Source organism: Chelon labrosus (genome assembly GCF_963514085.1).
Source record: "Chelon labrosus genome assembly, chromosome: 10".
NCBI lineage: Eukaryota > Metazoa > Chordata > Actinopteri > Mugiliformes > Mugilidae > Chelon > Chelon labrosus.
In genome coordinates this window covers 879,163-904,947 of record NC_140360.1, presented here as the reverse complement: position 1 = coordinate 904,947, position 25,785 = coordinate 879,163, and the positions used below count along the sequence as shown (strand labels likewise).

The window sequence follows — 25,785 nt, the reverse complement described above, 5'->3', positions numbered from 1 at the left end:
CACACTTTTCTGTTTACTACATAATTCCACATGTGTTCATTCATGGTGTTGATGTACCGTAAGGTAACGAGTAGACGCGCAAGAAAAATCGGACCACGACTGAAATGACTAATTTTCTGCAAATGACCTCCAGCCTCATTAAAACACATCTTAATACGATCATTATGACTCCACTGCTATAGAAACCTTTTTTTTTTTTACCAGCTTTCTACACGATATACACATTTCTATCTAGAATATAGAAGAGTTTAAAACATGGAATGGACATGAGATATGTTGTGTTCATATGTAAATCTATGTCTGATATCTAGAGTTTTCTATCTAGAAGGTAAATCTATTAAAGACTCAAGTGGTGTTTCTTGTCACCTCCTCAGTATATGAATGAAAACATATTAGTGTGAGATTGTGTTTCTCCTGGTCCCACTGTGCTACATATCTGTGTTTCAGCAGCATGGACCAGAGAGAGGACAGACTGGAGGGACCTGGACCTGGACTTGGACTTGGACTTGGACCTGGACCTGGACCTGGATCTGTAGCCAGCTCTGTGTCATTGAAAAGCGACGAGTCAATGGAAATTTTTACTGATTTTAAACAGAGTCAAAGGTAAGTTGTTAATATTTCATCAGAATTAAAGGATTTTAATCAAAGAGAATTTTCCTGAATAATTGATCTAATTTAATCAGTGATGTTTTTCTATCAGGACCCGTCAGAGACCAGAGTCTGATCACCATGAACCCAGCTTTGCGTCCTTGAAGAGCTTCTGGTCCAAGGAGATTACTGCAGAGTTTAAAGGGGGACGTGGTTCTGGTCCAGAGAGGTAAAGTGTCAGTAAATCTGTCTGACTTGAGGAGCTGATGGTTCTACTTTCAGATTCAGACTCAGAAAACTTTATTTGTCCTCAGGGGACAATTTAAGACACAAGTGAGCAGCATGACGTGGAAGAACAAGACACTTTTAAGGAACAAGAAACAAAAACTAGAACAATAGAAATGATCTCCAGATAACTAAGCATTAAATCAGCTGGTGCCCACTTACTGCTTCAAACTTTTCAGTGACACTCCTGCAGACTTTTTACCTTCCTCTTGTGATTTTATTGTGGATAGTTTTAACAGTAAACCAAGATCAGCCCTGGACACAGTGGCCCCATTAAAACTGACAAAGATCACTACCAACCCAACGCTTCCCTGGAGAAATGAAGAAATCAAACTATTAAAGAGAAACTTTCAAATCGCAGCAAGAAAATGGAGAAAGAATAAACTAGTGGTCAGTTTTCAAATGTTCTGTTAAAAACAAACCATCTACAATAAGACAATTAAACAAGCAAGACAGGCATACTTCTCAAAATGAATAACAGACAACAAGAACAATCCACAAACACTACTTTCAACAACTGATGGTTTAATTAACCCTGTTTTTAATAAGTCTAGCAGTATGTCAGCCAGCCCCACATGTGAAGAATTTACAGTCCACTTCAGCAGTAAAACACAGAGGATCAGATCAGATCTGTGTCAGTACCAGCGTATGAATTTTATCACCCCAGAACCTTTGTTTCTACGAGAGGAAACACTAGAGGAGTTTGTCCTGGTTGATGCTAAGATGCTTAGAAAAGTTATTTCCCAACTAAAACCAGCAACTTGCTTTTAGATCCCATCCCCACATCGTTTTATTAAAGTTAGTTAGTTGCTGCAGTCGTCAGCTGAATAGTGATTAGAAAAGCTTTCCTGCCAATATGGTGGTGTTGTGATTGCTGGTGCAGGGTGACGGTGGACTTGCGCCCTGCACTGACCAGGATGCCAGAACAGCAACTCATTAGCACTCAAATGCTGAGTGGAGGACGTGTGAGGGGTCTTTATGTTTCCTGCTAAGATGAGTGTCTGTTGGTCGTGTATGTGTGATAGAGTTCTGACAGACAGGCCAATGATCTTAGAGCAAACCCAGACAGTGCTCTGCAGTCGGTTTCTGTTCTGGAGGCTGATGGAGTGGAACCAGCATCTTATGGAGAAAGTGACCATGCTCTCAATGAAACTGGAATAAAAAGTCTGTAGAATGTTTCTGCTCCAAAGGAGCTGAGTTTCTTAAGGAGGTGTTGCCATTGCTGACACCCCCTGAGAGTCTCTTCTGGTGGTCTTTCATCTCTCTTCCTCTTTGGGTTAAAGCTGGTTCATCACTCTTGAGTCACTGAGTTTATACAACACGTTTGTTTCATCCTTTTACTTCTGACATCTCTGCTTTGAATTTATTCTCATCAGTTTTTATCCAACATGCACATTTATCTGTGGTGGTTTAGTTTCAGGATCCGGCAGCAGAGACCAGACTCTCCTGGACCTGGACCTGGACCTGGATCAGGACCTGGATCAGGATCTGGAGCCAGCTGTGTGTCCTTGAAGAGCGACCGGTCCAAAGGAATGATTTTTGATTTTAAAGGAGGACGTGGTTCTGGTCCAGAGAGGTAAAGTGTCAGTAAATCTGTCTGACTTGAGGAGCTGAGGATAAATAAACGTTGACTTGCTCATGTCTGTTTCATCTCTGCTGCTTAGATGTTGTAGATGTTTCCTCAGAAGATAAACAGATGTTGATCTAAAACAACACAGACACACTGGAAGAAGAAGATAGACAACATATAGATATACAGTAGAACAATCACTAACTTTATACAAGTCACATGGTTTGAGTAACTTGCTGAATTCTTGCTTATTTTACAAAGATCTTCTAAAATGGCCGACACAGTAAGTGTCAGGCCTTAGAGGAGGAGACAGATAAGAGACTGATCTTTGAAGCAGAGTAGTGTCTTCAGTCTTTAATCAGCTGTTCAGTCTGTTTCCATGGAGACAAGTCTTCATTGTGTTTGACTGTGGACCAGAGAGAGAGAAGATGAGATCTGTCTGAAGAGAGGAGGAGCTAAACTAATGCTAAGCTAACCAGAGTTCATATAGACACAGTCTGCACATTAGTATGAAACATTGAGGAAGAGAGTCAGCAGCTCCACGTCTGAGGCCTTGGCCTGCAGGTCTTCTTCATGGTAGAGACTCAGATGAAACTCATCAGCTGTAACGCTGCAGAGGAAGTGGAGCTGGAGAATAAAAACTCCTGGTTCATCTACGTTCTAGTCTTCATGGACACTCGTGACCTTTGGTTTATTCCTGGAAGAGTGAACATTGTTATGTCCAGAAACTAAACTGAGACAAAGACGTCTGGACTAGAAGACGTTTCCTCCAAGTGTTCAGCTCTAAATGACTGGTGGGGAGTTTAGGTTTTTATCACCTGAAGGTCACATGACTAGAGTCTGTTAATGACCTGATACTCACCTGGACCTGGACCTGGACCTGGAGGAACCTGTTCTAATGAACCTGGTGGTTCTCTGATGATCCATTAATGTCCAGAGACTCCTCAGATGTTTAGAACATGTGGACATTGTTGTCCCTTGTCCTTCAGGTGTAGGTGGACAGCTTAGTCCTGACCTGAAGACCTTGTTTGAGGACTAGTAAACCTTTACCACTACAGAGACTCATCTGATTCACTCTTCACATCCACATATCACTCCAGGGACATTTACCTTGTGTTTGTCTCTGTGAGGACAGACATGATGAGAGCTAATTGTTGATGATTGGTCCACAGAGTCCACCAGCAGAGCTCAGAGGTTCTCAGTGGTCAGTCTGCCCAGCAGCATCAGACACAGCTGGACTCCATCTTTCTGGTCTGTACATGTACAACAACTACTTTCCATCATCTCCATGCTGCACTTTGTAGACCAGTGGATTGTCAGTGTGTCCAACATGGATCTGATGTTTGTCTCCATGATTTCAGTCTGCCTGTGTCATTCATATGGTATTCTGTTCCAGCTGCTGGAGGACAACATCATCACTTTTGTGAAGAACCAGCTGAAGAAGATCCAGAAGGTTCTGAGTCTAGATTACCCAGAATGCTCAGAGAGTCAGAGGGAGGATGAGGAGGTGTTGGAGGGTGAGGATGAAGAGCAGAGGAGGAGCAGCAGAGATTTATTTGTGAAGATCACAATGAACTTCCTGAGGAGAATGAAGCAGGAGGAGCTGGCTGACTGTCTGCAGAGCAGTAAGAGGATTTCTCTAAACATTGAAGCTGCTGGAGAAATGGGACATTTACTAATGTCTCCAGAGATGAACCAAGATATATTCACACACTCATTCTTTAGAGCAATGACATGTTGGAATATTTACTGGAGAGTTTATTCATTCATTTTATTTCTTGTTTCTTCATTCAGGACTTTGGGGACGTAAATTTAAATCTACTCTGAAGGAGAAGTTCCAGTGTGTGTTTGAGGGGATTGCTAAAGCAGGAAACTCAACCCTTCTGAATGAGATCTACACAGAGCTCTACATCACAGAGGGAGGGACTGCAGAGGTCAATGATGAACATGAGGTCAGACAGATTGAAACAGCATCCAGGAAACCACACAGACCAGAAACAAGCATCAGACAAGAAGACCTCTTTAAAGCCTCACCTGGAAGACATGGACCAATCAGAAGAGTGATGACAAAGGGAGTGGCTGGCATTGGGAAAACAGTCTTAACACAGAAGTTCACTCTGGACTGGGCTGAAGACAAAGCCAACCAGGACATCCTCTTCATATTTCCATTGACTTTCAGAGAGCTGAATGTGTTGAAAGAGAGAAAGTTCAGCTTGGTGGAACTTGTTCATCACTTCTTTCCTGAAACCAAAGAAGCAGGAATCTGCAGCTTTGAAGAGTTCCAGGTTGTGTTCATCTTTGACGGTCTGGATGAGTGTCGACTTCCTCTGGACTTCCACAACACTGAGATCCTGACTGATGTTACAGAGTCCACCTCAGTGGATGTGCTGCTGACAAACCTCATCAGGGGGAAACTGCTTCCCTCTGCTCGCCTCTGGATAACCACACGACCTGCAGCAGCCAATCAGATCCCTCCTTACTGTGTTGACATGGTGACAGAGGTCAGAGGGTTCACTGACCCCCAGAAGGAGGAGTACTTCAGGAAGAGATTCAGAGATGAGGAGCAGGCCAGCAGGATCATCTCCCACATCAAGACATCACGAAGCCTCCACATCATGTGTCACATCCCAGTCTTCTGCTGGATCACTGCTACAGTTCTGGAGGATGTGTTGGAAACCAGAGAGGGAGGAGAGCTGCCCAAGACCCTGACTGAGATGTACATACACTTCCTGGTGGTTCAGACCAAAGTGAAGAAGGTCAAGTATGATGGAGGAGCTGAGACAGATCCACACTGGAGTCCAGAGAGCAGGAAGATGATTGAGTCTCTGGGAAAACTGGCTTTTGATCAGCTGCTGAAAGGAAACCTGATCTTCTATGAATCAGACCTGACAGAGTGTGGCATCGATATCAGAGCAGCCTCAGTGTACTCAGGAGTGTTCACACAGATCTTTAAAGAGGAGAGAGGACTGTACCAGGACAAGGTGTTCTGCTTCGTCCATCTGAGCGTTCAGGAGTTTCTGGCTGCAGTCTACATGATCCACTGTTACACCAACAGGAAGACAGAGGTGCTGGAGGACTTCCTGGGAAGAAACTACAATAACTCACCTCTGGATGAATTTCTGAACAGAGTCATGATTAAATCCCTGGAGAGTAAAAATGGTCACCTGGACCTGTTAGTTCGCTTCCTTCATGGCCTCTCTCTGGAGTCCAACCAGAGACTCTTAGGAGGTCTGCTGGGTCAGACAGAGAACAGTCCAGAAATCATCCAGAGAACCATCAACAACCTGAAGAAGATGAACACTGATGAAATCTCTCCTGACAGAAGCATCAACATCTTCCACTGTCTGATGGAGATGAACGACCTCTCAGTTCATCAGGAGATCCAAGAGTTCCTGAAGTCAGAGAACAGATCATATAAGGAACTCTCTGAGATCCACTGCTCAGCTCTGGCCTACATGCTGCAGATGTCAGAGGAGGTTCTGGATGAGTTGAACCTGAGGAACTACAACACATCAGAGGAGGGACGACGGAGACTGATCCCAGCTGTGAGGAACTGCAGAAAGGCTGAGTGAGTCCTGATATGATCATTAATCAGTGGAGATTAGTAGTTTAGTTCTTCAGACCTTCTCATTCTTCTTCAAACAGTGTTCCACTTGTTCACTGCAAACATCGCAGTCAGTTGTATTTAGTCCCAGATGTTCTCCAGCTGTTTGAAGCTGTTCTTCTAGTTATTGACTCTTTTCTTTCTATTTCTCTGTCTTATTATTCTCTCCATCAGTAAGTTAGTTTAGCTGAAGCAGCCTCTGAGGCCTCACGTTACAATGATGAGAAGATATTGAAGGCTGTTTCTAGAGTACAGAATAATCCTGAAGTCAGTGAAGTGGCTCCACATCAACATCTATCTAAAGCTTGTTAAGATCAACATGAGCCACAGTAAACTACTGATCATCCCACACAGAGACTGACCCATCAATGGAGCATTTTATTGACTGAGTTCAACGTTTGATTTTAAGGAGAGAAGTCGAGTCACATGGTCTTGTTTTTACGTCTTTCTTTCTATTTGTTTCCTGTCTTGTTGCTGTAGAGAAGAGTTGAAGCAGGAAATGCTCAGAGGTCTGAATATATAAGAGCAGAACGGTAGAAGTCTGACTTGTTAAAGAGATCTGAAACACACAAAGGTCAGAGTTTAGTTTGACAGATAAAACCCTGAGAACATCTTTGTGATGACTTGATGGTGAAAAGAATTCAACCTGATTGTTTGTTCATTGTGTTTGTGCTGAACAACTAAAGTTGAGCCAGTCCTGTGTCCTCCACATGGAAATATTTCACCATGTTCATACTGAATAATGTCCAGGTCTGAGGTTGTCAAGTGATGGGTTTCATTTGTGTTGGACTAAAGACTAAATGTTCCACTTGTGGACTGAAGCTGACGGCAGCAGGTCGACAGCAGAGATCATCTTTCTAACTGGAACTGTTCACTGAGCTGAACTCAGTCAAAAGATCCAGAGTCCATTAAACAGTGAAGACAGTCCAGATGTTTGTCTCATCCAGATGTCCTCATGATGGGATCAAATTAGGGTTGCCAACCGTCCCTTGAAAGACGGAATCGTCTCGTATTTAGAAACAAAAGTGCGCGTACCGTATTGAGCTGAAACAGGACGCACTTTGTCCCGTATTACCGTGAGAATCCAAAATAGTGTAAAATGTCAATGGAATGAATGAATAACAGGATGCTGTATATGAACATTTACGGTAAACTTATTCCCAGGCCGTCTCCTGCTCTGTGACCAATGAGCTGACAGCAGGAATCCCTCTCATCTCATTGGTCGAGGTACTGTTGCTTGTGAAGAAGATACCAGAAGACAACAAAGCAACAACTTTTCCTCACACTTTCTGTTTGCACTTTTCTTATTGCACTATTACAAGAGGAATGTTCTGCTTTCTATTGTTTTATATTAATTTATACAGTTTTAAGTGAAGCAGGACAGGTTTCTGTTTTATTCTGTTCATCTGCACATTCAACTAAACAAAGGTCTGAGAGAGATGATGAGAATGATTGTTTCCTGTCAATCACAGTCAGAGAAGATGAGCTGAACCACTGATGTGGAGACAAAATGTCCAACAGCATGTGTCCAACTGTCCACTCATCAAACCCATCATGTTCATAGAAATGTCTTCTTCCATTATAACAGATTTTATTTATTTGTCTCATGACAGACTTGTTGGCTGTGGACTCTCAGAGAGTCACTGTGAAGTCGTGGCCTCAGCTCTGAAGTCCAACCCCTCCCATCTGAAACATCTGGACCTGAGTCAAAACAACCTGGAGGATTCAGGAGTGAAGCATCTGTCTGCTGGACTGGAGAGTCCAAACTGTAAACTGGAGACTCTGAGGTCAGTTTTCATTTATTTTCTTCTCAGGCTTCTGAAGAATGGAGAACCAGTTTAGATGAGTTCTCTTGTCAGGACTGTCAGATAGAAAAGGAGCTCAAAGAGTTTAAATGAAGGAGCATCATGTTCCTGAACATCAGCAGGTATCTCCTCAGTCATCAGACGTGCACAGGTACGGGCTATTGTTGCTCAGGAAACAGCCCGTTTGCCCTTAGTAGCTGAGCTGCCCCTCTGGAGAGAGTGCCTTTTTTTTTTTGCTGTTGTGTCTACATCAATACAATGAGCCCATAACTGGTAAAGTAGAAGTGTTCATTCATTCATTCATCAGCTGTAACAGCTTGTTCCTGTGGTTGAACAGGAAGTGATAACGTGATCACCAGAGGTGGGAAGTAACAAAGTACAAATACTTTGTTACTGTACTGAAGTAGATTTTTCAGGTATCTGTACTTTACTTGAGTATTTCTTTTTCTGATGACTTTTTACTTTTACTACATGTAGCTGTCCCTTGGAATTAATGAAAAGTGGAGAGTTCCGTACTGGTGCTTAAATGTCTTTTCCATTTCCGTACACCGTGAAACTTCGAAACATTTTTACGTTATAACTTCCCGAAAAACTACACAAACATATCAAACAAACTTCTAGAGCGCGTTTTTTTTCCTGCAGCGGGTGGTTGTGGTTGTGGTACGCCCACAAGCCGTGCGAGTTATTTGTGTATTGCAGTTTGGCTGGCGGTCAGTGTTGGTCAAGTTACTTGGAAAAAGTAATTAGTTACTGATTACTGATTACTTATCCAATAAAGTAATCAGTTACTTTACTGATTACTTGTTTTAAAAAGTAATTAGTTACTTTAATAATTACTTTACTTAGTTACTTTTCAAAAACACACCAGCTATACACAACCTGAATATGCTTTTTTAAAACTTGTTTTTATTAGTTTCAATCTTAACTATTCACATTGCATCAAAGAAAAAAAATAAATTAAATGCAACAGTCTCTGATTTAAAGGAAATAGTTGAACAATTTATATCTCTGCATATTCCAGCACATAAAATAAAATTCTTTTTGGTGTGTACTCCTTCATTTGAATAGATGTAAATAAAATACAGCAATAAAATAATTAAAACCAAAGTCTATTAACATTTACATCTTTTAACAGTTGAAGTGCAGAGAGGAGTAATGCGTTTACCAAAACAGAAAATGCTGTTGCATGCCACATTCAGGCTGTTCTAATGTCAAAGAAGAGTATGTGTTTGAACTGTGTGTGTGCGGAAGGATGTGTTTCTCTGAGTGGATGTGAATGTCAGTGTGTGTGTGTGTGTGTGTGTGTATGGAAGGGACTGCCTCTATGTGTGTGTGGGATTGAGGTTTGCTTCTACGTGTATGTGATGTGTATGTAGAAGGATTTGTTACTGTGTGTGTGTGCGTGTGTGTGGAGGGGATCTGACCCCTGTCATATATCTGCAGGTTCATGGAACCCCAGCAATCTTCAGGCAAGCGGAAAAGTGTGTGTGTTAGTCCAGTCTCATTTTATGACAAGGCCCTATGTTTTTTTGTTTTCCTTCGGAGTGAAACAGTGGTTATGCCGCATCAGCAGAAGCTTTTCAAACCTCCCATCAGAGATCCTGTTCCTTTTTGGGGAAAGCACCAATCCACCCAAACTGAACAGCCGTTCCACTGGTGCACTGGATGGAGTTGGAGAGTTGTATTTCATGTACATCTTTTTGAGATTTGGGAACTGATTTAGAATCTCAAGCTCATACCCAGACCTTAAATAGTCAGTTACTTCTTTTTCTGCTGAGAAGCTTTCTGTGGGTTGGTTCTCAAAATCAAAAAAGTCCATTTCAGCTGGGCTGGCTGGCAGTTGGGACACATTAGCATTGTCAGCTGCAGGAGCAACTTTACGACACTCTGTTATCAGAAGCTCCTTCACATGCTCTCTCCTACGCTCATCTCTCAGCCATCTAAGTTTGAACTTGGGACAAGTGGCCGCTGCAAGAAGTCCCTCTTGGCTATCCAGTGCAGGATCAAAACGAATCTTGATGGCCTGTAAATACGATATAAATAAGAATATATTTATTTTTCTCTATAATCTGCTATTTTAATTATTCTGTGAGCTTTACTGACCTAAACCATCTCATGCGCTATCAATACTGTATGAGATTTAATTATCGTTGAGGTTATTTTGACCTCTTTATTTTAATCTTCTGTGGATGTTATGATTAATATTCATGATTAATGATGATCAATATCCCTGATATTGAACTGAAATTTATCTTTTATCATTTTAGTAATCGTACTCACTGCTTAAAACAAACAAAGTGTAACATCTGCCCACCATGAATGGTATAATAAATTCAAAATAACCACCCAAATCAATGATCAAATAATAATCTTACCTTTACAATGGCATCTGGAAGGCTGGTTGTCATTCTGGAGAGGTCATCTTTCAGGGCAAGTGTCTTTGACATCAGGCTTGTGAGTGTTGGTAGTAAAGTCCCATAGGTGCACTCATCCCCTTGGAAGATGTCGAGTGCTACTGTCAAGGGCTTCGTCACGGTGCAGTATTCTTGCAAAAATAGGTACTCCCTTTCATTAAGGCACTGATTCCCAGTTTTACACACAGGGGATTCAGCTCGTTCATGGGAATTGTGATGATTCTGGAAATGGCCTCATACAGGGAATTCCACCTTGTGGATGTGGGTACCATTAGCTTCCTGCGGCTGACTTCCTCCACCTGTTCAGAGGCCATTGTTGATCGACTTGCTTTGGTCCAGAGAGCAGTGCATTTTGCAATACTACTCCTATATACAGCCTTGGTGTCTGCACAGGAATTTAGATGTTTGTCAACATCGCTTGTTGAAACCAGATTAATTGTGTGTGATGCACATCTGTAGTGTGGAGGGAGGCTAAACTGTCCATCACCAGATGAAAGAGCTTCTGTGACATCTGTAAAAGTTGGTTCCTCGTCATCACCTGCTTCATCATTTTCAGATTCAGACTCCGAATTACAGGGTTGACATACTCTGAATGCTTTGGCAAAATTTGATGCATTATCCGTTACAGTGGCAACAACTTTGCTATGCAGTCCATATGATGAATGAATTTCTTCAATCTCTGCTCCAATTACATCATAGGTGTGCCTGCCTCTAATTCTTTTACATGCTAGCGCGGCCTTGTTGCGCTGTAAAGTGGAATTAATCCAGTGAACCGTCACTCCCATAAAACTTTTATTATTCATTGTCCAGATGTCAGCAGTAGTGGAAACAAAGTCTACATCTCTGAGTGCAGCCTTCAAATTAGCCTCCATTATGTCGTATTCTCTCTCAAGGTATCCTGCAAATGACTTTCTCTGCGGCAGCTTGACACCGCTTTTGATAGGTATTTTCTTTCGATGCGTCGGAATGAATCAGAGTCTACGGTGGAAATGGGCAACATCTCCTCGACAATATAGCCAGCGACAAGCTTCTTCAGTTCAGCGCCACTAAGTCCTGTCGCTCTTAAGTCTATTTTCACCTGTTTAGCAGGAGAGGGGCCCTCTGTTGCTGCAGCGGTGATGTCGGGATCTGGGGGTGTCTCAATGAGTTTCACATTCCTGTGCCGGCTTGCTAGGTGCTTGCTCAGATTTGAGGTGGAATTTTTCGCTGTAGACAACATTTTTCTTCCCACGCAGAGTGTACAGCGGACGCTAATGTTTTTGTCATCTTTTACCGAGTCAAACTCAAAGTAATGTCTGAACTTCCATGAATTAAATGCTCCATGTTTGCGCTCTCTCCCGCACTCCATGTCTTGCACACGTGTGACTGTTGTTTACATCTACGTCGCGCCGCTGTACGTCATTGTCACGAGACAGTCTCACAAAGCAAAATCCATACGGCAAAATCCCAAATTATTTTATTGTCTATGGCAAAATCATGGTTTAGTAACGTAGTAACGAAGGCTGCTTGCAGGAAAGTAAAGGTAATCTAATTACTGTTAAATGCAATTTACTTTACTCGTTACTTGAAAAAAGTAATTGGATTACAGTAACGCCTTACTTATAACGCGTTACTGCCCATCACTGCTGGCGGTTATGTTGCCCGCATACAGCCTTCCATGGCCGAAACTGGTATTACGCATTGACTGTATATACTATAGAGAGCCGAAGTCCCGCCCCCTCTACTTCCGGGTTATGGGACCTATCTTTCGAAAAAATATGAACGGCAGTCTATGGCGAAAGATAAATTATTTTCTGGTCCCGATCGACTTGTGCCTTGGATTATACTATACATATGTTGTTTTTCAGAATAAAAAATGATTTTACATGTCAAGAATGTCACAGTTTGTCTCAAGATAGTTCGGTAAAACGCTATGGAAAACACGTAATTAAACGAACTACAAGTCCCGCATGCTGGCGCATACAGGACCGACCAAAACTCCCTTCGTGTAACTACAGCTCTCGACATGACCCGATTTATAATGATTGTCACCTCGTTTGATGCTTCTGCCTTCGTCCTGGAAGAAGACGGTAAAGCTCAACAAGGAGACAGCCATAGTTCTCTAGGGATCTCTAGAGAGATGTAGTTCACTAAGCGATCTCATACAAAACCTAATGTTGTTCAGCTTATTTACGTCAAATAATTTATCTCTTGATGTGAAAAATTATCTTTTAAATTCACACACATCATATGTGAAATTCATGCCGCAATTCGATCGGGACCAGAAAATAATTATTATCTCCCCATAGACTGCCGTTCATATTTTTTCGAAAGATAGGTCCCATAACCCGGAAGTAGGGGGGCGGGACTTCGGCTCTCTATGGACAAACCCTTCGTGACGTCACCCATTGGTTTCTGAATTCAAAAATGAAGCCTGTAGTGGGCGGAGACTTCGGTCGCCATGTTGGATTTGCTTTACTCCGCCCACACTCGGATACTCCAAATATGGACATGGGCGTCGTGTTGGGGCGGAGCTAAGGCAGCCTGGACGCTGAAACCCGCCCACTCAACTCTCCGCTACCGTGTTAGCTCAGGCTACCGAGCTAGGCTAACCGCTATCCGCGGTGCTAGCAGCCGGCTAACACGGCAAAGCGGCCAACTCCCCCTTTTTCCTCACCCGTCCTCCCAGCACCCCAGCTCACCTTGCTGGAGGTAAGTTCACCAGAAGATATATAACACTCGAAATAATCAGTTATGTCTTAATTTTAGTTATACACAACAAAATAAATAAAGGTAGTAACTTGGTTAAATTACAGCTGTAGATTTTGTCGAGTATTGCAGAACTTTGTCAAGTTGTCGTAAAACATTTACTCAAAACACCAACGAACCTGAATCAAATGACTTCACCGTTAAACTTTAAGTTATATTTTTATTAAATAATTAATATTTCGAACAACTTTAGTGGATTATGTTCCTTGAATATGTTTACTATCGTTAATAAACATTGTTGGTGCTGGCTGCTGTTTAAAGCTCTTACCATAAATGACATTATGATCTGAAAAAGACAGGTACATTTATATTTATTACAAGATGATTCTTTCAGTAACTAGTTAATATATGTACTGGTATGTATTATTTTTTTTACCCTTCAAATGTGACATAATAATTTTGTTAACTTATACTTTTTTCCCTTCCACAGATACAGTGTGGATAATTGGGCCTAGAGAGCTGTGATCACCATGGAAACAACCTCAGTCTGCTGGACGTCCTCATCTGTTGGTTTGTCTGGGTGGACTACAGTGGAAAGGCCTTCCTCCTTTTTTTTCCTCTTTTTTTTTTCCTATAGCAAATATTTTTAAATATTGCATTAAAATCCTGTTTGTATTTACACTCCTTTTGTCTTTCATGCTTACTGTAGATCTTTCACAAACGTCGCTGTTAATCTGAAAGTTAAAAAATAACAGACAATGGTGTTCAACACATGAGATAGAATACAGAATTGTAGTTTATGTAGCTGAGCTAACGCGCTTGTTTTGTTAAGCCAAACACCAATGCTTGCTAATTAGTGCGAACATATTTAGAATAAAACCAGTGTTTCACTCACTGAAAAAAATGAAGAGCAGATTTCTTTGAAGGTCTGTTAGAACTCAAGGCGGGAACGCCCTTAATTATGCAGAATTTTAAACCTTAATAAAAAATAAACGAACACGTTAGAAAAAAAATCACCCCCATACAGTTGTCACGAATAGTGAAATAAGACATTGAGACTAAAACCGTTTTTTGTACCAGGCTGTAAACATGTTTAATATTGCTGTAAAGTTAGGCATTTTAACATGGGGGTCAATGGGGATTTGCTCCCTTTTGGAGCCTCAAGCGGTCGCTCGATGAACTGCAGTTTTTTGCACTTCCGCATTGGCTTCAATTTTCAGACCCGGAGGTTGCCGCCTGTTATTACGACACCTGTTACACATAGAACCTTTAAAAAAATGAAATAGTAATGAATAATAAATAGAGTAATTCGTAAATATGTGTAGTATATGTGTAGCCCTGTATAAATCAGTTAGGTTACAGTGCATAAGAAAAATGAATACAGCATAATTTAATGTTGTATTGAAAGTTCATGATCTTTGAAAGAGGAAGTTCATAATATTAAAATGGTTAAAATATATACACTTTAATAAATTAGACTATTTACAGTTAAAAGAATAAATATAAAATCTTTTAGTTCATCAAGTTTATATAAAATATCTGTGATGTGATAAAATGAGAGATAAAAAGTAGTGTTTACGTGTGTAACCTAACCTGTTAGCTGTCATACGTCAATCATTTCATTCCTGTGTTGTCATTGGTTATCAAAGTCACGAGCCCATCAGAGTCAATGAATTGTGTAAGTGAGGGACTAATGGTGCAGGTTAGTGTGATGTGTAGTGAGCATGCAACAAGAGAGACAGACGCTATGGACCAGAGAGCTAAGACGGAGGCATGGTGGTGTGGGGAGCATTTAAGTTTAGTGGTGGAGGTTGACTACTCGTTGGTCCTGATATAAACTTCTGTGTGACCTGAAGAGGTGAATATGATGCGTCTGCTTGTATCTTGTTCTATATCTAACTGTTCTAGTGTAAAGGGTTAGGGTTAGAGTTCTAGTTTTCAGGCCCCACCGCACACAAGCTTCATCAACAGGCCTGCAACGGTTCAAATCTCATTAATAGAGTGTGTTTTATAAATGAATGTGTGTGGGCCACAGGTTAATATTGAGTTTAGAGTTGTGAATTAAAGCACACTGTTTTAAAGGTGACTTGAAGATCCTAAAGAGATCAGAGTTAGTTTGAAGAGTATCTTACAAATAGTTTGTTCTTGAAGTTAAAGGAAAGGTGTGAAACCAAGAGAACCTGTGAATTTTATTTTGAAAACCTCTTTATTTACATATTGCATTTTATTTTTACTGGACAATCAAAACCTTTACATTTTATTTCATGTAGTAAATAAATACCTGAGGAGGAGGATTATTGCATTTAAAGTAGAGTTGTGGTCATTTATTAAAGTAACCTATATTATTAGAGTTACATACGTTATAAAAGTGACATATAAAATAGTTGTATCTTTCTACAAGGAGCCCAGGCCCAGTCTCATAGTATTAACCACTCTAGCTTTTATTAAGCACTAGCTTTTATTAAGCACTCTAACTACATGGGACCTGGGTTACATATGTTTTAGTTCAAACTGTTATTAAAAGTGTTAAAATAACATTTCATGAAGGTTAAAATAGTTTGATGAATGGGTTAAAAATGTAATAAATAAGTTTGAAATGTTTTTTAAAAGACACAGAAGTGCATTATTAAATCTTTCATTTTATTTTGAAAGAGCTCATGGTGAGAGAGGAAGTACCAATGGAGAAAGAAGGTAATAGAGAGGCGAAGTCCCACCCCCCTACTTCCGGGTTATGGGACCTATCTTTCGAAAAAATATGAACGGCAGTCTATGGAGAGATGATAATTATTTTTTGGTCCCGATCGAATTGTGGCATGAATTTCACATATGATGTGTGTGAATTTAAAAGATAATTTTTCACGTCAAGAAATTAATTATTTGACGTAAATAAGCTGAACAACATTAGGTTTTGTATGAGATCGCTTAGTGAACTACATCTCTCTAGAGATCCCTAGAGAACTATGGCTGTCTCCTTGTTGAGCTTTACCGTCTTCTTCCAGGACGAAGGCAGAAGCATCAAACGAGGTGACAATCATTATAAATCGGGTCATGTCGAGAGCTGTAGTTACACGAAGGGAGTTTTGGTCGGTTCTGTACGCGCCAGCATGCGGGACTTGTAGTTCGTTTAATTACGTATTTTCCATAGCGTTTTACTGAACTATCATGCGACAAACTGTGACATTCTTGACATGTAAAATCATTTTTTATTCTGAAAAACAACATATGTATAATCCAAGGCACAAGTCGATCGGGACCAGAAAATAATTTATCTTTCGCCATAGACTGCCGTTCATATTTTTTCAAAAGATAGGTCCCATAACCCGGAAGTAGAGGGGGCGGGACTTCGGCTCTCTATACTGGTCCCTGATTGGTCAAAGGTGTATGATTGGTGGGGTCAGACCGGAAGAGAGAGTGAGTGTAAAAATGAACTAGAGAATGAACGAGAACGAGAGACGATCGGAACGAGCGCCGACGAGTCACCTGGCAGTAATGTAATGTAATGAGATAAAGTGGTAGTTTCAGTATCTAGAGGACTGTCTGCTCCACATTCTGGACCTGGACAGCTGAGCTACGCCTGATTGGGGACAACTAGAGACATTTCTGCTCCAAGTTTCTTTGGAGTTGTGCACGTTTCGCTAGCTTCTTCTTGTCATTAGCATTCGCTAGCTAAGTGAATGGAGCATTAGCCGCTGCGTAGCTAAAGCAGCTAACTCTGTGGCTGAGCCTTGCTGTTTCTACACGGGACCGTGAGGATTTATCTGGAACACTGCCGGTACCGGGACAAGTTGTCGGTCGGACGTCGTCTCAGGCGGGTTGCCTGTGGAGACTCCATCTTTCTTTCACCTGTCTGCTTCCATATTGGGCCATTACCTTCAGCCTCGCCCTTTCATCACAGACTCGGACTGGATCAACTTCATTTAAATCACCAGTGTGGGAACACTTTGGTTTCCCGGTGCAACATAACGGTGATGGCACGCGAGTGGTGGACCGGACAAAGACTGTCTGCCGACGATGTTTGGCGGAGGTGCGGTACGTCGCTGGAAACACATCAAACATGCTAACGCACATAAGACGGCATCACCCCGATATGTCTGTCACTGGTGCGAGGAAACAAAACGTGTGTGCAACAAGTTAGTTGAGTTAGTTTCTTCTAATCAAGTTACCAAAGTTGCCAGTTGCTACCTGACTGCCTCAGTTTATCTACAAGAAATTGTGCTTTTTCTTTTCCTCTGTATGAACAAAATGAATGAATGGTATGAGAACCCTCCTAATGCATTTGTTGGATGTTTGATTCTAGTTTTTACTATTAGAACAGGAGGTGGTTTTTAGTTCTTTCACTCTATTGGTGTCTGTTCAAAATCATTTTTATTTATTTTATTTTTTTACGGCTTTAAAGGGCAGGTATTTGATCCGTTCCTTTAGTTGCAGCAGTCACCTTTGCTAAGCCGTTGTTGAGCTAACGCAATTCAACGGTAACATCCAAAACGGTCTTATCCACTCCACAGCACACCCGAACGAATAAATTAAAATGTCTGACTATCGATGTACATGTCTGTGTTGACAGAATAATTTTAGAAATTAAACCAACCTTGCATTTTCAATGATAAAACATTTTGAGGGACTAGTTTCTCAGCAGCAGCGGATTTTTACTTTACGTGTTAGTAGTAGTGCGTACGTCATTTAGCTCCTCCTCCAAACTATTGACGAACTCGTCAGTCTCGTGGTTGCCATGGCGACCGCTCAGCATATCGGTGCGGCAGCGCGGCGCTCTGCTACAAGCGTTAGAGAACTAAATACTAAAATATGTTAACGGAGATCCTGACACAGAGACGCAGTAACTCTGTACCAGTTAGCAGACAGTTAGCACACACGGCTAACAGAAAACTGACTAAATGACAACACCACTGCAGCTAAACACCAGTCTGTTAGCATACACGCTAACATACAGACACGCTGAAAGTGACCGTTAGCCAAATAACAGCAGCATGTATAACACGGTATTAGCATTAGCATGCTAACTTAGCCCCGTGGCCCACTGTCCTAAACAACCAATCAAACCACAATAGTCTAATAAAGTCGGCTATGCCCATGAAGTGAACATATTCTGGCAAAATCATTGACCATTATTGTTAGATTCAGTGTTGGTGTGTGTGAGACAGACATGTGTTTTGGACATTTATGGAAATACGGAACAAATCGCGTCCCGTAGTGGTTCAATACGGGGCGCAACATTTAATTGCCAATTAAGGGACGATTCCGTATTTTACGGGACGGGTGGCAACCCTACCTGAGAACAACCGACTGTGCATAATTGCTAAGTGGCTAATATTTTATGAGGTTCATAAAATAAATTTGGGTCGCACATAAATTGACAGGGTCGGTCGGCAACCGGAACCACACATATTTTTTTATGCCTTAGTGTCAGTCAGACTGCTGAAGCTTCATATTAGTGTCAGCTGAACAGTGGAGTTGTGTTAGGAAGAGACCACTTCACAGTCAGTGTGGACAGCAGGAATCTGAAGAACTCTGTAATGTCCATATGACATGTGACTGTTGTTGGAAGACACACTTGAACATGTCAACTTGTCCTTTAACATTTGAATGACACAAACCTCCTGAGACACCAAATCCAGGAAGAAGAAGGTCCTGGAATCAAAGAACTAATCAACAGTTTGTAGTCCAACATGTGTGAGGAGGAGATATTGATCCTGTATTGAGGTCAGCAGCATCTTATTGATCTGTGTTGACATGAATAGTTGTCTGAATGTTGTGCTGACGTTTGGATGATGTCTGTAGAAGGCTGACATGATGAAGATCCACAATAACACAAGGACAAAGTCACTCTACTCATTTTAGAGAACAGCTCATTGATCAGGACACATTTCAGACCTCAACACATCTGATTGATCATCAATCATTTCATCTTTTATTCTTTATTCAGATTGTGGACCTGCAGTTTGTCAGAGATCAGCTGTGATTCTCTGGTCTCAGCTCTGAAGTCCAACCCCTCCCATCTGAAACATCTGGACCTGGATAACAACAACCTGAAGGATTCAGGAGTGAAGCAGCTGTGTGGTTTTCTGGAGAGTCCAGACTGTAGACTGGAGGAACTGATGTGAGTTCACTGTCTGTTACTGTTGTAGATCTGATACGTTTAATCACCAACTGAATCTAATTGATTTTAAATAAAACTTTATTGTTCCTCAAAGTGAAGACAAATACAAACTCATTTAAATAACTGTATAATGTTGAGCTTCATTTATGGAGAGAAATTAGTCTCCAAATGGTCACAAATGCATGTTCCATGATCCACACGTGAAACATGACATTCACTAATGCGTACCTAGCTATCTGAACGTGTGTGATTGTTTTGCAAATTCACAAATCAGATGGTTCAACTTCACAAAGCTCATCCTTTTCGTTTTCAAAAGACTTCCTGTCTTACGAGTGTCTAAGCCTACGCATACGGATCAGCAGATACGGACAGATCAGGCTGCGCACGCACACAGAGTTTAGAGACTATTTTCACGCTGCTCAGATCCACAGATCCACAAATGCATGGTGCCTTCAAGTGTCACCGGGAAAATGGGAAATCTGGGCTTTGGGCCAAGTGAGCTATATCTTTCCTTTGGGGAAAATTAATCTTTACTGATATAACTCACTTCTGGTTTAGTTACAACACTGAACTCAACAGAGGACCACGTAGATATTAATATATATTTTTAATTTAAGATTATTTTAAACATTTAAACATCTTTGGTCCAATAAGTCTTTGGTACAGGCTAAAAGCGGTTAGTGCACAACCGCAGACAGTACCGGGACCCCCGACTAGTTGGTCTGAAGTGAGTTTATAAATCAAATATAAATGTAAATAATACAAACTAATACTTTGTTATAAACTCTGTGATAATGTTTTGGATAGATGGCGGTATCTAATGCGCTGCTGATTCCATTCATGGGTAAATGTAACAACAACTGATATCAATATGAATCCTTTTGTTCCAAAGAACGATATATATTGTATAATCACCTTATTATCATTCCTATGTATATAATATATATTCTTCCATCTCTAGTTTTTGTACATTTGTTCATATGTTAATTCTGTAAATATTTTAGTTTTACTGTTTTTATTTTATTTTACTCTGAAGAGACAAATATGGACACAACGGAAGAGAAAGTTTGGTCAGAGCCAAAACCCTAGACAAAGGGATGTACTTAACATGTTCTTACAGACCTACATAGTAGCTCTATATTAACTGTGACATAACATAATTAGCGTTAGCATTGATAGTCGTTATATTTATATACCTGATCTGTCCGTATCTGCTGATCCGTATGCGTAGGCTTAGACACTCGTAAGACAGGAAGTCTTTAGAAAACCAAAAGGATGAGCTTTGTGAAGTTGAACCATCTGATTTGTGAATTTGCAAAACAATCACACACGTTCAGATAGCTAGGTACGCATTAGTGAATGTCATGTTTCACGTGTGGATCATGGAACATGCATTTGACCATTTTGAGACTAATTTCACTCCATATTCATTCCTGGTCAACACACACATTGATGAGGACACATTTAAAACCTCAACACATCTGATTGATCATCAATCATTTCATCTTTTATTCTTTATTCAGATTGTGGAGCTGCAGTTTGTCAGAGATCAGCTGTGATTCTCTGGGACCAGCTCTGAAGTCCAACCCCTCCCATCTGAAACTTCTGAACCTGGGTAGAAACAACCTGAAGGATTCAGGAGTGAAGCAGCTGTGTGGTTTTCTGGAGAGTCCAGACTGTAGACTGGAGAAACTGGAGTGAGTTTACTGTCTGTTACTGTTGTAGATCTGATATTAGGGCTGGGTGATATGGACCAAAAGTCATATCCTGATATATTTAGGCTGAATATGGATATACGATATATATCCTGATATGGAGCTTTTTCAGGTTGTGGATGGCTTACGACTGGGGCTTCTGCAGCGTGTAGTTTCACACACTCTTCGTACTGCAGTTTGTGCCACTGTTTTAGGTGGTGAAAAAGATTTGTAGTGCTTCCACCCTTGGCTGTATCTTGTTCATGGCTCTATCTACATATAACCAGGGGTCGCGTTAGCCCAATATTTTCCATCATTGACTGTTTTTTTAAAACTGACGGAGAAATCTGAAGGCCATCTGTCATTTTGACAGATTGCAGTTCACACCTCTGACCACTTGGTGGCGAGTGACGTTATTAATCGTCTCTTATCTCTAATCACAGTTTTCATTTCAAACATCGTGGAACTTTTATCAGGGCACGATTTCCTGGTCCACCGATTATACTGATGCACACGTCAGAGCTCTGCTAACCATAGACATGTATACAATATATATGTATATATGTCTATGTCTATGTGGCTAACGGCTACCAGAATGGAGGAATCGGATGAAAGCACGTTGCTAGGACTGATGAGTTTTGGTGCAAATTGTGCAAAATAAAAGAGTTAGCATACCACTGAAGCCACAGGGGAGCCTCAGGGGACACAGGGGACATGTCCCCTGCACTTTTTACCGTCCAAAAACAATGTTACGCTATCCACCTTATTCCATGAGCCCTTGTGTGAATTATGGATGAGACTTCCAGTACGAACCGGAAGCGGCGTTTTTACATGCTACCTGTCAGTGCTAATCCACTTTCTCCGACTACTACGAGACGTAAACCATGTGGGAACACCAGCTGTCACAGCTCAAACAAGGCGACATTACAGTCCCGCTGCCTAATAATATAGAGGGGTGGGAGGATGACATGAAGTGGCCTAAAATAACATACAGTGGCATAGTTAGCTACTTAACTCTGCCGCGTCGGGGAGGCAATGAAGAATCTAAAAAGCCCTGAGACGCATCAGTACCTGCACAGTTATAAGGCTGGACGCGTTTTATTCAAAGAGATGGTGGGACACAATCTGGTTTACCTTAAAGCAGACGTAGAGCCCAGACAAAGTCTTAAAAGTCCCTCATCACCAAGCCTTGGTATTAGTGTCATCATACCATCCTTTGGAAGGTATATGTTGATTGTTCTGGTAGTTTTAATGATCATTTTCATTGCTTTTAATGTAGGGCTGCAACAAACCATTATTTTTGTAATCAATTAAATGTCAATTAGTCAATTAAATGTAATTAAAACTATGCAAAGGGGCCGGTATCATAAGTTTTCTTCTTCCTGCTCCTTTTTACTTTAAGAACTGAAGGTCAGTTAGTCCAGAAAATTACAAAAACTTTACAAAAACCGCCCCAGGAAAGGAAGACCAAGAGTCACCTCTGCTGCTGAGGATAAGTTCATCCAGTCACCAGCCTCAGAAATCACAAGTTAACATCACCTCAGATTAGAGCCCAGATCAATGGCACACAGAGTTCTAGTAGCAGACACATCTCTACATCAACTGTTCAGAGGAGACAGCACCAATCAGGCCTTTATGGTCAAACAGCTGCTAGAAAACCACCACTGAGGAAAAACAACAAGCAGAAGAGATTTGTTTGGGTCAAGAAACACAAGGAATGGACATTAGACCAGTGGAAATCTGTGCTTTGGTCTGATGAGTCCAGATTTGAGATCTTTGGTTCCAGCTGCTGTGTCTTTGTGCGACGTAGAAAAGGTGAACAGATGGTCTCTACATGAATGGTTCCAACCGTGAAGCATGGAGGAGGAGGTGTGATGGTGTGGGGGGGCTTTGATGGTGACACTGTTGGGGATTTATTCCAAACTGAAGGCACACTGAACCAGGACACAGGACAATGACTCCAAACACACCTCCAGGCTGTGTAAGGGCTATTTGACCAAGAAGGAGAGTGATGGAGCTGCACCAGATGACCTGGCCTCCACAGTCACCTGACCTAAACCCAGTCAGAGAGGGGTCATGGGGGGTTCTGCCTCCCTACTGTAGTGGTGTAATGGGTTGAGGGGTCATAATGTTTTGGCACTCTGTAATGGGTTGAGGGGTCATAATGTTTTGGCACTCTGTAATGGGTTGAGGGGTCATAATGTTTTGGCACTCTGTAATGGGTTGAGGGGTCATAATGTTTTGGCACTCTGTAATGGGTTGAGGGGTCATAATGTTTTGGCACTCTGTAATGGGTTGAGGGGTCATAATGTTTTGGCACTCTGTAATGGGTTGAGGGGTCATAATGTTTTGGCACTCTGTAATGGGTTGAGGGGTCATAATGTTTTGGCACTCTGTGTCTGTGTGAATGTGCTCCTCTTCTGCTGCGTGTGTCAGCTCGTTAGGGTCCGGTTGTCATGGCTACCAGGGCCAGCTGCTGCTGAAGTCTCCTTCTGCCTCTCACCTCTGACTGAGTGAGAGGGAGGTCCAAAAAAACTGGACCCTAGGATTAGGGGTCCCAACTAATGCTCTTAAATCAAAAACTACAAGTCCTATCGGGAAAACCAACACATCCTGAGCATCAGCCGCTTGTCCTCTACGATTTTGTGTCTTTCCACGCACGTACTGTGAAGATTGTGGCCTCAGTCGATTCAGAAAGGTGAAAAACTGGTCTCAAATTCCACATACACACACATGGAGAAAAATTAGAAAACTGGTCGGAGCACTCCTCGCTCGGAGGAAGCTACAGTCCAAACCGTACGTCCCACACAAATCAAACCCAGACCATCTGAAAGCCAACAAACATCCCTACGTTTTTATATATTTTATATCAGTGTACCTCAAAAACTGTGGCCACCCCGTAAGATTGAAACCATTTTTTCCAGCCTCAAGCGGTCACTGGATGAACTGCAGTTTTTTGCACAACTAAAAAGTCTAGCTCAACCTCTGCATATAACGTCATTTTGTTGCTCATCTGATACTTTGAATCTGAACCATCTCCAAATTACTGAGCCACTGCTTTTTCTTTTCCTAACCAATTTCTCCTCCACACACTCTGCAGACGTTGTTGCTCCTCCTCTGTGCATGAAAGAGGAGGGACGGGGGGAGCAGTGCAGAGAGCTCCGGGTCAGCAGCTTGATGGAGCAAGGATCACAGCGCTAATTTGAACTATATCCATATACCAGATATAGTTTAAATACCGTATCACATTAAAACATAGATCCATATATGTTTTAATGTGATATATCGCCCAGCCCTATCTGATATGTTTAATCACCAACTGAATTTAATGTATTTTATGTAAAACTTTATTGTTCCTCAAAATGAAGACAAATACAAACTCATTTAAATAACTGTATAATGTTGAGCTTCATTCCTGGTCAACACACACATTGATGAGGACACATTTAAAACCTCAACACATCTGATTGATCATCAATCATTTCATCTTTTATTCTTTATTCAGATTGAGGGGCTGCAGTTTGTCAGAGATCAGCTGTGATTCTCTGGTCTCAGCTCTGAAGTCCAACCCCTCCCATCTGAAACATCTGGACCTGAGTGACAACAAGCTGAAGGATTCAGGAGTGAAGCAGCTGTGTGGTTTTCTGGAGAGTCCAGACTGTAGACTGGAGAAACTGATGTGAGTTCACTGTCTGTTACTGTTGTAGATCTGATATTAGGGCTGGGTGACAGTGTTGGGTATAGTTACTTTATAAAGTAATTAGTTAGGTTACTACGTTACCATCAATTAAAAGTAATCCGTTACGTTACAGCGTTACCTATGAATAAAAGTAACGCGTTAGAGTACTCGTGCGTTACCAAACATTAAAAGCCGTTTGCAGCGCCTCACACATGCTGCAACTCAGAGACACAGACACACAGCCTCCTTTAAATGCTCAGAGAAGTCCTGACAATGAATAACGTCAGTCATCCAACCAGATGAACTCTGCAGGAGAACAATACCAGGAAAGACAGTCAGCAGTCAGTGATATTACAGTGATATTCAACCTCTCACTCAGACAGTGTGTGATCCCAACCTGCTTCAAGAAGTCCACAATAGTCCCTGCCCCAAAGAAACCCCACCCCAGCAGCTCCAATGACTTCAGGCCCAGAGCCCTCACATCTGTGGTGATGAAATGTTTTGAGAGACTGATCAAGACATTCATCACCTCCACACTGCCCGCCACCCTGGATCCACTACAGTTCACATATCGGACCGGACAGATCTACAGATGACGCCATAAACCTCCTCCTCCACAAGACCCTGTCCCACGTGGACACTGGTAAGGGAAACTATGTGAGAGTGCTGTTTGTTGACTACAGCTCAGCATTCAGTACCATAGTCCCCTCCAGACTGGCTGCTAAGCTGCATGACCTGGGCCTGGACTCCTCCCTGTGCAGGTGGATCTACAGCTTCCTGACCGGCAGACCACAGGTGGTCCGAGTGGGTCACCACACTTCAGCCCCCCTGACTCTCAACACTGGATCCCCCCAGGGCTGTGTGCTCAGCCCTCTGCTGTACTCACTGTACACACACGACTGCGAGGCCACTTCAGACTCCAACATCATCATCAAGTTTGCTGACGACACCGCTGTTGTAGGACTAATCTCCCACGACGACGAGACAGCCTACAGGAGGGAGGTGTCCCACCTGGAGGACTGGTGCAGGGAGAACCACCTCCTGCTGAACATAGACAGCAAAACAAAGGAACTGATTGTGGACTTCAGCAGGAAACAGCAGAGGGACTTCCATCCACTCACTATCTGTGGCTCTGAGGTGGAAAGAGTGGACACTTTCAGATACCTGGGAGTGACCATCTCACAGGACCTGTCATGGACTCACCATCTGAACATCATCGTGAAGAAGGCCAGACAGCGTCTCTACCTCCTCAGACGCCTCAGAGACTTTAAGCTCCCTCTCAAGGTGCTCAGAAACTTTTACACCTGCACCATCGAGAGCATCCTGTGTGGGAGCATCACCAC

General features: G+C 41.9%; 1 protein-coding gene across 1 annotated transcript; it reads left to right on the top strand.

Moving 5' to 3' along the window:
• Positions 1-568: 568 nt before the first annotated feature.
• Positions 569-24,999, top strand: LOC311494990 (NACHT, LRR and PYD domains-containing protein 3-like; the record flags this gene model as incomplete). The annotated part of the gene is made up of 10 exons (XM_084554272.1): positions 569-603; positions 701-817; positions 3,616-3,694; positions 3,840-4,068; positions 4,238-6,011; positions 7,661-7,834; positions 18,896-19,069; positions 19,432-19,564; positions 20,606-20,766; positions 24,269-24,999. 10 exons carry the CDS (start codon positions 569-571, stop codon positions 24,444-24,446), a joined length of 3,054 nt encoding a protein of 1,017 aa, XP_084410398.1. The 3' UTR covers positions 24,447-24,999.
• Between the last annotated feature and the right edge of the window lie 786 nt (positions 25,000-25,785).